At 46.0% G+C, this 13,710-nt stretch overlaps 1 protein-coding gene across 2 annotated transcripts; it reads left to right on the forward strand.

Annotated features, from left to right (window-relative positions):
- The first annotated feature begins 2,593 nt into the window (after positions 1 to 2,593).
- Positions 2,594 to 13,046, forward strand: LOC310665938 (uncharacterized protein). Of its 2 annotated transcripts, none has more exons than XM_083416321.1 (9): positions 2,594 to 2,868; positions 3,701 to 3,772; positions 4,441 to 5,047; positions 5,542 to 5,740; positions 5,914 to 6,594; positions 6,708 to 6,781; positions 8,368 to 8,506; positions 10,265 to 10,302; positions 12,296 to 13,046. In XM_083416321.1, exons 1-9 carry the CDS (start codon positions 2,728 to 2,730, stop codon positions 12,364 to 12,366), a joined length of 2,022 nt encoding a protein of 673 aa, XP_083272447.1. In that variant the 5' UTR covers positions 2,594 to 2,727; the 3' UTR covers positions 12,367 to 13,046. The 2 variants fall into 2 exon arrangements, with proteins under 2 accessions (XP_083272447.1, XP_083272448.1); XM_083416322.1 differs by having other exon boundaries at positions 8,392 to 8,506.
- Positions 13,047 to 13,710: the final 664 nt, after the last annotated feature.

The raw sequence follows: 13,710 nt of genomic DNA on the forward strand, positions 1-13,710 counted from the left end.
AGGATGAGCTACCAGTGCAAGCTAACTTTTTTTAACCAGCACCCAACTGCATACCACTTCCATTGCGCCTTTTCTTAGTTTGCAAAGAGCTGTAAGCTAATTTGCAAAGAGCATAGTTAGCAGTCTACAGAATTGGAGATTTGAAGCAGAAAGCCCTTTTAAACAGGGACTAGGCTGAAGTGACCTTTATTGCTACAATCTAGAGAAGCTTGTTTCTACAGCTTGCAGTGTTGGGGATGGAGCACTTAAAGCATCTTTCAGCTTTTTTATTTGTGTTAAGAAACAACTGTGATCCAGCAGGGCGGGAGCTCAGTTGGCAGAGCCTCTGTTTTGCATGCCGAAGGTTGCAGGTTCAATCCCCAGGGTCTCCAGGTAGGACTTCTTGTCTGACTGCATAAGGCAGCTTCCTTTGTTCCTATTTTTGTTCTTTCGGTTTTGAATTCTCTCTGCTTGCCAGACTGTGTGTTAAAGCTACATTATTACCTATTTTCTTTAGGAACCTCTTCCCTTGAAGCAACCCAAAAGGATTCCCCATACTATAAAAACATACACAGAACAATTGCATATGCAGAAAGCAGCTTAAACGTTTGTGTGTTATACAATTAAAAACACATAAAATTTAAAACACTACTCCAAATGTATTGTTACAAGTTGGGGGGCGGGGTAGGCTGTATCCGAGGTCCTTCTAAACCCTGGATCCAGCAAGTGTTAAAATATAAGCCACGCTAGTTTCCTGCATTAAGATGATCACTTGAGAGATGGACCATTTAAGAGAACAAAGGAAAGTGGGCTCTGTGAGACACAACAAATGAGAGATAGTTAGAAGGGCAAACCCTGAGCTGAAAGTTGAGAGTTTGCTGTGATGTGTGACCCAGGAGCAAGCTGGAGAGAAAGTTGGAGAGCAATGTCTGATGTCTGTTTTAATCCAAGGCTGCAGCTCTGGGAGAAACAAGACCCTTTGGGGGTGTTTGTACTGTGAGCCCCCCCATCGTAGGCCCAGGTTGTATATAAAGGTAAAGGGACCCCTGACCATTAGGTCCAGTCGTGGCCGACTCTGGGGTTGCGCCGCTCATCTTGCTTTATTGGCTGAGGGAGCCGGCATACAGCTTCCGGGTCATGTGGCCAGCATGACTAAGCCGCTTCTGGCGAACCAGAGCAGCGCACGGAAACCCCGTTTACCTTCCTGCCGGAGCGGTACCTATTTATCTACTTGCACTTTGACGTTCTTTCGAAATGCTAGGTTGGCAGGAGCAGGGACCGAGCAACAGGAGCTTACCCCGTCATGGGGATTCGAACCGCCGACCTTCTGATCAGCAAGTCCTAGGCTCTGTGGTTTAACCCACAGCGCCACCTATGTAAATAAATCATATATCATAAAGACTCCACAGTTTGCTGTGCCTCATTTCCAAAAGGAAACGCAAAGCCTGGATAAGCGCCTGGAACCCCTGGAACCTGATGCTGCTCAGAAAGTGGTGTGGCGTGAATACATACCGTATTTTTCCGTGTATAAAACTAGGCTTTTTACCTAGCATATACAGTGGTGCCCCGCAAGACGAATGCCTCGCAAGACAGAAAACCCGCTAGACGAAAGGGTTTTCCATTTTTCAATGCGCTTCGCAGGACGAATTTCTCTATGGGCTTGCTTTGCAAGACGAAAATGTCTTGCGATTCTTGCGATTTTTTTTCGCTCCCCGCCCCCTTTTTCTAAGGCACTAAGCTGCTAATAGCCTTTTAGTAGCTAATCCACTAATCCCTTAAGCCTTTAATAGCCGCTAATAGCCGCTAAACCGCTAATAGCACTAATCCGCTAATAGGGTTGTTTCGCAAGACGAAAAAACCGCTAGACGAAGAGACTCGCGGAACGGATTCTTTTCGTCTTCCGAGGCACCACTGTACATTGTGATTTGTGATATATCGCCATGTCAAATATTATGAAACCGTTATCACGATGTGGACTTCAAAGCGATTTTGAATGGTGTAGCAATACATCATCCAGCCCTAGTATCCATCTTTCTAGGGAAGCTATGAGGAGGACCATTAAATGAAAGTTTTAGCAGAGTTTTACTTAGTAGCACCTCCATGCCTTGTACAACACATTCCACACATATGTCAGAATGAACTTCTATGTTACTAAAACACACTAAAGACATCACAGTTTCTTGCCCAGTTTCTCTCTCTGAGCCCAGAGAGGGTTTCTGCTTTTCAGTTTCCTGCTTCCTTAAAGTTCACAGCAAGCATGAAGTCCAGTTGCCAGATTCCTGCAACTTTACAGTTCTTCGGTTCTTTTATTCAGTCTCTCCTGCTGCGTCTCCACATCTCTCTCTCCTTTTCTCCCTCATTCATAGACAACACTACGTGCTGGGCGGCACAGCAATGAGATAAGGAAGACACGAGCAATTGCAGCTGCATCTTAATAAAAAAACATGACTGCACAGCTTATGCAGAACAACACTTTCCTCAATGTAGCTCACCAGCAAAGCCTGGTCATCAGCAGGGTGCTTTTGAGGGCTTCCCATGAAGCCTTAAGGCCAGGAGATACATGGCACTCTTTATCATCAGGTGGCAAGATGCTTACCTTCCCCCTCCCTGACCAACCTCTTATAATATTCCCCCCCAAGATATTTTTGCTAACCTGCTCCACTTTGTACCTTGCCAGTCATTTTCTTTTTCTCCCCTAGCCCAAAGACGCAAGTGGCTGCACTATGCAGGTTATGGACTGAGCTATGCATGCATGAGAACCAAGCACGGATCCGGAACAAACAGCTGTTGCAGGACTTTGCTGACGTGGAGGCCCAGTTGGCGGATCTGTCGGCCAAGATAGACGCATTGAGGAAGAGGAGGAGGAGGAAGAGAAGCGATTTAGCCAAGGTAGCCAAGAAAAACGGGCAAGGGGGTTGTTTAAAATCAGGAGAAGAATCCCACCAATTGCTAGTGGTAGGTTTCCTCTGTGTAGTGTTGCTATATTGCAAGGGCAGAATTAGCAATTCTCATGCATTCAAACATCTTGAGAGGCAGACATTTAATAGTCCCAATTTCCCCCCAGCATGCAGATGCAGTGATGGGAAGAGATCTGCCTATTGAATTCTTAGGTTTTGGAATTATAGGGTGCAACGTATAACTAACAGGTGATATTCATAAGATGGTAGGGATGGCTGCTAATCTAAGGTAGCTTTTAAAAAGAAACTGGATCAAGGTGCAGTATGTCGACGGCCAAAATGAAACCTCCATGCAGCGCAGGAAGGAGTAACCTGCTGCCCTGCAGATGTTGCTGACTATTTGCCATTGGTTTGGGCTGATGCTCCTCATCCTCCCTGCGTGGGGATAGTAAGCTGTAGCTGTTGGATCCTAGACAAAGAGGACTTTTGCTATCATAAGAACATAAGAGCCTGGCTGCTGGAGCAGGCCAAAGGCCCATCTGATCCGGCATCTTGTTCTTACAGTGGCCAGCCAGATGCCCATAACAGGAAACCCGCAAGCCGGATCTGAGCGAAACAGGTGGCCCAGAAACATCCTTTTGAAGGACCCACCTGGGTCACTATTAACCTTCCGAGCTAGATTCATGCTCGCGTGATGGAGAAAACAAATGGCTGATCTGAAGTTCTAATCTGCCAAGAGTTAAACAAAGGGGTGCTGGTGCTGATAAAATTGGGGATGGAGAAATCGGCACTCCCAGATGATCCAAAGCTACTTTTTATTTCAGAGCAACTATGAAGAATCGCTTCCTCATCTGAGCAGAGGCCTTCAGAAGCCACACGGGTCTGATGTGAGACAGGTAAACTAACTCAGGTGGCTGTTGTGAACTATATAATCCGCTGTGCCAAAACCCAATGAATAATATTATTTTGAACAGAATTTTATTAAGTAGTGGGTTAAATTAACTGATGTGGACCTGAGTGAAAACTATATACACAATACCCCCCGGTGGCTAGGGTGAGAACTTCAATACACAACAAATTTCATATACCGAACATTTAGGAATGGGCAAATTGTGCCCCAGCACTGCCCCCCCCCATAAGTTTCAGGCCTATTTCCTTGCATCTGAAGAGGGTCCCATTCAAATCTGAAATTTTGCTGACTTTTTACATTTCTGAAATAATTTCTACAATAAAAGTCGAAAAAGAATATTTATTTATGTTTCATTTTTGTTCACCACTGGGGAATTGTCTAAAGGAAGAGCAGTTTATAAATTCAGGAATAAATATTTGTCATCCAGATTCTAGTTCTGAAGTTTGAGGTATAGCATCCACCTTCTGATGCTGACGGTTGTCTATTAGCTTTTCGCTGTGGGCTCTTTAAAATACATTTAGAAATACAGTAATTAAACCTTGTTTTATTTCAAACCACCAGCAAACATAAGGAAATAACCATTTGAAGAGTGAATATTTGAAATATTTCCCATTCTGGTTCCCACATGCCTTTCTTTTGCTCTTTGCATCCCAGGAACTGCTGGCAAGACCCCACTCTGCTAACTGGAATGGGCAGCTCCCTTTTGAAATCGGACGCCAGAGAGAATGGTTGCCATTTCACCCCTTTGAAACGGTGCCATCCTGGGCCCCAGAAACTTATGGGAGACTCTGGTCAGGTTTCGGGGAACACAGGAAGAGCTGGGGCCATTCCGCGGCCCATCCTTTCCCCTCCATAACACTCAGCTCCCAAACTTCCAGAGAACATCGCAGTCAGGCCTGGTCTTCCTCGCGGTCTCCATGGCAACCCCAGAAGGATGAGGAAGTCTTGATATCTCCTGGCCAAGGTGGATCTTTTTCTCTGTCCTCCCAACCTTGGACAATCCCTAGAGAGGCCACCATGTTGAGGAGAGACCTTTCCCAGGAATGGCAGAGGACTAGCATAGTCCAGGGGCCAGAGGACCATCCTACCGAAAGTCCTGCTGCCAGCACCACCATCACAAGGGAGGTCCCGAGGGAAGAAAGCAGCAGCAGCACTGGATGCTCCAGGGAGGAACTGAGCAACATGAGGTGGAATGGACGCAGCCTGGCCTACAGCCCACAAGGAAGGTCACAGGCTGCGATGCTTTTTAGGGACAAAGCAGGTAAGGATGCTGGCATCAGCTTTCTTCTATCTCTTGACAACACCCAGGAGATTCTGGGGAACAGGACCTTCTGCCCCTCAGGGAAAGTACTTTGCACTTGCTCAGAAGTCCGCTCAGCTTTTATTTCTCGCCTGTGTGCTCAGAGTCTTAAGACTGAGCCCAATTTCAAGTTAAAGTCTTGCCACCAGGTCAGCTGTAAAACATAAACCTATTTTCAAAGAGAGCCAGCGTGGTGTAGTGGTTAAGAGCGGTAGTCTCCTAATCTGGGGAACCGGGTTCGCGTCTCCGCTCCTCCACATGCAGCTGCTGGGTGACCTTGGGCCAGTCACACTTCTTGAAGTCTCTCAGCCCCACTCACCTCACAGAGTGTTTGTTGTGGGGGAGGAAGGGAAAGGAGAATGTTAGCCGCTTTGAGACTCCTTAAGGGGAATGAAAGGCAGGATATCAAATCCAAACTCTTCTTCTTCTTCTTCTTTCCCTCTTTCTCTCGCCAGCTTCTTGGGGTCAGCGTGGACCACTGGGGATGAGCTCAGGTGGCAGTGGCCTGGACACAGCTGAAGCAGATTTGGAGCACTGGGTGGCTGAAAGTGCCTCCAAGGCATTGCTGAGGCAACAAGGGATGCAGCTGAAACAGTGCCAGGATGCTCCCACAACAGTTCAAAGCGAAGATTTGTCACAGGTGCCCCCAAACAGGTATTCTCACCACCACCCTGGAATCTCAGCCACCCTTGGTTCTCCACCAGGATAGTTGTCAGGAGTGGGGAGAAGCTCAATAACTTGTTCTCCTTGGCATTTCTTGGAAGGAGCCTATGAACCTGAGCCTATTGCCCTTGACCTCACTACCTCCCCCCCCCTTCTGTTTCCAGATTTCCAGGATTGCTGCAAGAGGATGAGACAGCAATAATCCATGAGCCTAGCAATATTTTGGGACAAGAGGAAATGTTGGGCCGGGATGGGCAGGAGGATGGAAAACTTGGGGAAAAGGAGGAACGGGAAAAGGGAAGAGGCGGTGGCAGTGAGGTGGGCGAAGCTGCAGGAAGTCTGGATTTGGGGTGGGATAAAATGTCCGGGGACCATGGGTCTCCAAGGGAAACACCAGCTCCGGATGAAGAGGAGCCCCTGGAAAGTGGTAGAGCTGAAGTACTGGAGCCTGAGCAGGGAGAACAGGAGGGTGGGATTCATGTGGCGGGTGAGAGCAGGACAGGGGAAGTAAACAACGCACCAGGATCTTTGGGGGAAACTCAAAATGTGCAAGAAAGCAGGGAGTCAAGTGCAGAGCTGGAAGCTCAGGTGGAAGCAGTGAAGTTGGATATAGGATATGGAAATGGCCAGGGAAGCAGTCGGAGCGAGGACGAGGAGGAAGGAGGAACCAGCAGAGATTATGGCGAGCCAGACAGGGCTGGAGGAAGCGGTGATGAGCAGGGAGGCCCAGAGAGAGACACGGAAAGCCAGGAGGGAGCCAGGAGCCCAGAAGAGGATGTAGCCAGCATCAATACTGGTCCAGAGCAGTTCTCTTTGGAACCCAGGATCTGCAGCACATTGGAGCAGTAAGTTCTCAGTGTTCCAGTGGGGTGGAAGGTGGGCAGAACCCTCCTCCCCTATCCTGCGTGTGGAGATGGACCACCCCTCCCCATCACTGTTCTTCTTTCTTCTCTTTGAGGGATGACGGCAGCAGCTGCCAGACCTCCAGTCTGCAGAATGGGCAACCCCTGGGGGTCAAGCTCATGGAGGAAGGTAAGCACAGCGCTGGCTGCACATATGGTGACATTTCCTCTGCCCTTTTTCTGAGTGTCTTCTGCGACGTGTCATTAATGTTGTATTAGCGCATCAGTAGTGGATTTATCAGTAGTGGATTTTGGACTGTCCACACATCATTCTCAGCAGCGTAGCGTGGGTTGTCAGTACCCGGGGCAAGGCAAGTAATTTGCGCCCCCTAACCCGTGGGTCTTAGCACTCAGAGAGCTGCGAGTGCGAGCGCCCCCCCCCCAGATGTTGTGCCCGGTGCAGCCGGCCCCCCCTGCACCCCCCACGCTACGCCACTGATCATTCTGCTTTATTCATTGTTCCATGATGCCTTCTCAATCTTCTTGTCATCAGAAGGGGCACTCTTGTGTCATAACACAAAAAAGTGGGACACAAAAAAATCCACCCCAGGACATTTATGCTGTGAAAAGCTGCAGGAAAAGCTGCAGCTATGGGACATGCACTGATTGGAAACAAAGCAGTATGTCCATTGGTCCATCGAGCTCAGTATTGTCTGCTCTGACCGGCAGAGGCTCTCCAGAGTTTCAGTCTTTCCTGGAACTACTTGTTGGAGATGGAACCTGTGAAGGACTGAACCTGTGGTTTTCTGCATGAAAGAAAGCATGTGCTCTGACCAAGGTGTGATGGCCCTCCCTCTAAAAATAATGTAAGATTCCAGTCATCATTGTAGGGTTGATTCAAACAGAAAAGAAGGAAGCTTTCTTATGTCGAGCCAGACCCATGCTCCATCTAGCCTAGTATTCTATACACTGACTGGCAGTGACTCTCCAGGGTTTTGATCAAAGGTCTTTCCCAGCCTTCCTTGGAGATGCTAGGATTGAACCTGGGAGATTCTCTGTGCATAGCATGTGCTCTAGCGCTGTGATCTACAGCCCCCCAAATTAGAATTGCACCCAAGGACATTATAAAAAGCATCCTAAAGTGCAGCAGATAGAGATTAATTGATAATAAGAAATCAGCCACCAGGTCTCAAAACTCCATGAACTTCGTTAACAAGGAGAGTTCCACTGAGGGGGCACCACAGTTGGAAAAGGCCATGGTAGCCATTCACCTCTCATATGACACAATGGGATTTGGATTGGGGACACTGAACTGAATAAATGGAATCTCGTTTGGGAGGAAGTGTTCATTGAGGTGTCTTGGAGCCAGATCATTTAAGGTTCTAGGCAGTGTTTCCCAAACTTGGGTCTCCGGCCTTTTTTGGACTACAACTCCTATCATCCCTAGCTAGCAAGACCAGGGATGGTGGGAATTGTAGTCCGGAAACAGCCAGAGACCCATGTTTAGGAAACACTGTTCTAGAGGTCCAATGCAACAGTTTAAACCAGTCTTCCCTAACCTGTTGCTCTCCACATGCATAGGACTACAACTCCCATCAGCCCCATGAGATGTTCAAGACACTGGAGAGCACTGGGTTGGGGGAGGCTGGTTTAAATTCTGCCCAGGAAGTCCTTTTAACAAAGAGACAACTGAGAATCTGGCAACTGAGATGGAGTACTTTCCCATGTCAGGTTCCCTCACCATCTTCCCCCTTGTTCCTGTCAAATTTCTCCTAGTTCACATGTATTTATTGAATGCAGGAACAGAATCCATTTGTGAAGGAGAAGAGGAGGAGGAGGAGGAAGTGGAAGAGAGTGAAGCTGATACAGACATTGAAGCTGCCTTGGCTCCCTTCTCCAAAAAGCCAAAATCAAGGTGGGGCCTCATATTCTCCTCCTTTATCTATGCCCCATCCTATCTTAAGGAACATGAACACTGGAAGCTGTCTTAGACAGAATCAGACCATTGGTTCATCTAGCTCAGTAATGTCTAGATTAAACTTGGGTCTCCAGATTGCTTTGGGACTAGAAGTCCCATCATCCCTGATGTCCTACTAACTAGGGGTGATGGGAGTTGTAGTCCAAAGATAGTGGGAGACCCAAGTTTGGGGAAAACCTCATCTAGATTGACTGTCAGTGGCTTGCCAGGGTTTCAGGGAAGGAACTGTCCCAGCCCTGCCTGGAGACATCAGGGATTGAACCTGGGACCTTCTGCACGTAAAGTGGGTGCTCTGCCACTGAGCTACAGTCCTTCTCCATGGAGCAATCATAGATTGCCACAGGCAACTTCCCATTTATGCACATGTGAGGCACAAGCACATCCCTGCAAACCCGGAAGTGGCATGGAAAGGGGCAAAAATGGCCCTAAAGGAGTGTGAAAATAGCATCTAGCAATCCCATGAGCCTTTGCACCAATCTTTGAGGTCTGTAGAGTTTTGGAGTTTGAACAAGGAGGTTTGGAGGGAGTTTGGTGGTGTTTTGGTTTTTTTAAAAGGGTTTTTCAAAGGTTTCCAGAGGTTTAGAGCATGTTTGCAGGCTTTTTCAATGGGGTCCCCAATAGACACAATTTCCATTCAATGTGTGGTGCCTTGGAACGTAACCCCTGCGCAAATGAGGAGTTGCCTGTACTTCATTTTATACGCATCATGTATCTGCCACCTATCAATTTAATTGGATGCCTGAGTAGCCAATACTGGCCTATGTGGACAAATAGTCTGACCCTGGGATAAGGCAGCTCCTTAGGTTCCTAAATAGCACCTGGATGTCCTGCCTCTCCAAGGATGCCATCTAAACATCTTTGCAAGAGAACTGGACTTACTAACTCTACCCACATCCCTCACCATGACCTTAGAAGACGCTTGTCTCCTCTTACATGGATGGCCTTTCCTAAGCCAAAAACCACCAGCTATTTGTGCCTTTCTTGATAAGGAAGATGATTCATCCTCCTGATGAATTTTCATCTTTCATCCCTCGCTTTGTCATCAGATCCTCCATTGCCTTGAATATCAATTATCCCATGATAACAGGGCGCCATCTAGTGGCTCCCAGACACTGCTCTTATGAGTCACTTGCTTGTGAGGAAGACCCAATGAACCTAGTGGACCTTGGAGTTATGCAGTTCCAATATCCATGCAGTCTCTCTCACAATGCTAGAAACCAAGGCCAGCTGACTGTTGGAAGATGCAGGGCAGGCAAAAGGACAGCTGGACATATAAGGGCCCCATTACCTTCAGGAGCTTAGGGCCTCATCAAACCTAAATCCAGCCCTGCCTCCAACATTACTCCAATGAAAATAGGGACGTACTAAGGAAAAGTGGGATATTCCAGGATCAAATCAGAAACCAGGATGACTGGAAAACAGGGACACTTGGAAGGTCTGCAAATACAACCCACTGAAAGAAACAAAACAGGAGTAGGTTATTCCCTCTGACTGCAGTAACAGAGGGGTTGTGAGCTCTATGGAACCTGGAATCATAGCCAGGTCAGCTTGGAAGTGCAAAGAGGGGCAAGGGTGGGGTGCGGTGGAGGAGAAGCACAGTGTGGGACACAACTCTGGTATTGCAGTGAAGCCCTGGTTGGGGCATTTCTGCATTTGGATCCCCAGTTTTCAGGATCTGGTTTTCTTTCTCCACAGGGATCAGCAGAATGAGGCAGATCTTCAAAGGCTCCAAGGTGAGAGGAAATTTCTTGAGCACAGAGAAATGGCAGCCAAAACTGAATCTCTCAGGATAATAACCATGCCACTCCAGAAAACCTGTCTATTGATAGTTCATCCCGATACGTTTTGCACACATTTAGTAGGGAGCTTATACAACACCCACTGTTTATTGAATGTTCATTCTGATTTATTTGTTGGGAGGTTATATGACATTGTGCCAAACAAATGTTGTCCCACACTTTCCAGTTCATTTTCCTTCCACTTTACTCATCACAAAAAGTCTGGGAGGTGGTTTTTTGTGTTTTTCTTCCAAGCAGATTTGTTGCTCAAGGGCACCAAATCCACTTTAATTGCACAACCTGAGGATGCCTCCAGGCTGTTGCTATTTTGTGGGAACGATTCGAGCACATACTGGAAATGTCGTTTTCCCCAATCAGAGTGGATTGAAGTGTTTTGTCACCCTACTGCAACAACACTTTTTTCGGGGGGAAAGAATAGATCTTTGTGATTAGGAAAGCGTTGGGGAAATGCAATGGAAAGTAGGGAACATACAAATGATTAAGAGGAAGATGTGTAAACACTCTGCAAACGAATCAGGATGAATGTTCAATAAAGAACATCCTGAAGGCTACATGCGCACTAACCTGTTTGTAGCACAAAAATGTAGTTTTTCTCAATTTGGAATAATTCATGCTTGTCCTCAACTTGCTCATTTCAATCTAGATTGATTTTAGATGTCCACAAGGGTGGGTTCAGTTTCCTGAGCAATGTATTATAATCTCCGCCCTCCCCACACCCCAATTATGTTATCCATGCCTTTTCCTTGCTGCACACGCCTAGGTAAATGAAGAAGAAAGAGGAGATTACGATCTTGATATACACCCACCCTCAATGTATTTGGGCAAGTGTGGATACAAACTGCCCCTATCCATTGCCTACATTTGTTTTCATCTATTTTCAAATGGACACCCTGTGGGATAATGCAGAATCAATCTGTAACGAGCTTTCATTGCCGGAGTGGAACCAGTTTCTCAAGAAGCACTTTTAAGGAGCAAAAAAAAACATGCAGTAGATCTAGATTATGTGTAGGGTATGTGGGGGAACAACTCAGTCTCAACAGATTCTAGAATAAAATGCCGTGTGTATGCAGCCATAGTTCTAATTGCTTGCACAAGCTTTGGGATGAATCTTGTATAAACCTATCATCAGGAGGAACACTGAATTTGCCAGTATGCAATAGAAGCCCACTCTTCCAAATAGTGATAGTCTGGAATTGGCCCCGAGATACAAACAGAGAAGGACTAAAAGTCAGTGGTAGAATCTAGGCTCTGCATAAAGAAGGTCCAATCGCTGGCATCTCAAGCTAAAAGAGTACTGTACAACCAAACTGCGGGAAAAATAGTGATCTCTGTGTTGCTAGGAGACTGCATATTTCTACAGAGCAGGGGTGAGGAACTTCTGGCCTTCCAGATGTTGCTGGTCTCCTGTGCCCTTCAGCCTCAGCTAGCATGGTCAGGGATTATAGGAGCTGTAGTCCAGCAACATATGGAGGGCCGCAGGTTCCCCAATGCCCTGCAAAAGTAGGGAATACAGTGGTGCCTCGCAAGACGAAAAGAATCCGTTCCGTGAGTCTCTTCGTCTAGCGGTTTTTTCGTCTTGCGAAGCAACCCTATTAGCGGATTAGCGCTATTAGCAGTTTAGCGGCTTTAGCGGCTATTAAAGGCTTAAGGGATTAGCGGATTAGCTGCTAAAAGGCTATTAGCAGCTTAGTGCCTTAGAAAAAGGGGGTGGGGAGCGAAAAAAAATCGCAGGAACTCGCAAGACATTTTCGTCTTGCGAAGCAAGCCCATAGCAAATTCATCATGTGAAGCACCTCCAAAACGGAAAACCCTTTCGTCTAGCGGGTTTTCCGTCTTGCGAGGCATTCGTCTTGTGGGGCACCACTGTATACTGAAATACACTGTAGGAGACGCTTCAATCCGTGGCCATACCCTTTTCTCTCCACAGATCGCTGGGCTGACGCAGAGGAAGCAAGCAAAGATGACAGCTTGCATGATAAAGACGACTTTTATGACTGAAGTGAGAAGGGCAGAAAAAACAAGATAGAAAAATAATAGTAATAGCCCAAGAGTTCAGCTCCCTGCACCGTAAGAACGGATGAACTGTCCTGTTGGATGAGGCCAAGGGCTCACCTAGTCCATTTCCCAGGGAAGTGATATATAATGAATTGAAAAAGATGTTCACAATAACTTTCATTTTTAAAAACTCCAGAAGCTTTTCTTTTGGGAATTATAGGGACAGAACTACCTAAATTGTATAGAAATTTATTTATGTATGTTACTACAGCAGCAAGAATGTTACTTGCCCCAAAATGGAAAGAAGCAGAAGTCCCAGCAAAGGAAGAATGGATGCAAAAACTTATGGAATATGCAGAAATGGCTAAACTTACCAGAAGAATAAGAAATCAAGATAACAAACTTTTTATAAAAGAATGGAAATGGTTTATTGAATTTTTACAGATAAATTCTAAACAGATTGAAACATTAGCAGGATTATTGTAATAACCTGCAGTTTTATAAGACTATATATTTACTTTAGATAATTAAATGAGTAAATTAAATGAATTTTGATATGCAGAAGGTATGAAAAAAATTAAGGAACCGCAGAAAGAGGGGGAAGGAAGTCAAAATTTGAAATGTTAAATGGATTGGAAAATTAATGAAATGTATATATTTGAAAAGTATAAATAAAAAACTAAGGGCTCATCTAGTCCAGCCTCCTGTTTTCACAGTGGCCTCCAAATGCCCAGAAACCCACAAGAAGCAAGACCTGAGCACAAAAGGCCTCTCAACACCTGTGTCATTTTCGCTTTTATTTAATACTTATTGACAAAAAACAATGCAAATATATATATAACTGGTCAGTATCAAAACCTTTTGTTCTAGGTACAATGCTTAAGTTTTCTCCATTAGAGGACCCTGGAAACATCTGTAAAAAGTTGTATGTCTCTGTACCTCTCAAGAGGCAAACAATATTCCCGTCACTACATATAATAAACAAAGTCAGAAGCAAAGAAGGTGAATTCAGATGTTTCAGTCTTTCCTCCAAATCTGCATGTAAACTGTGGATGGATATCTCTGAAAATTAGTCATGACTATATAAGTAATAAAGCTAATTCCCAAATGGCACAAAAAGTCTGGTGACCTTTTATTATGCTGATTTGGCAAGTGGTTTTCTCCATTATCGCTGTGCTCCACAAATAATTCCAGCATAACTCAGAAGCAGGAATCTCAAACCCCGTGGGCTGAATGTGACCCATTTAGCCTCTCCCTCAAGCCTCTCAGAACTCTCCACACACCAAACCCTGCACCGGTTCTGCCTTGCACACCCAAGTACTTTTGTTTGGCTGAAATGTGTCCTCT

Source organism: Podarcis tiliguerta, assembly GCF_965153285.1.
Source record: "Podarcis tiliguerta genome assembly, chromosome: 16".
Lineage (NCBI taxonomy): Eukaryota > Metazoa > Chordata > Lepidosauria > Squamata > Lacertidae > Podarcis > Podarcis tiliguerta.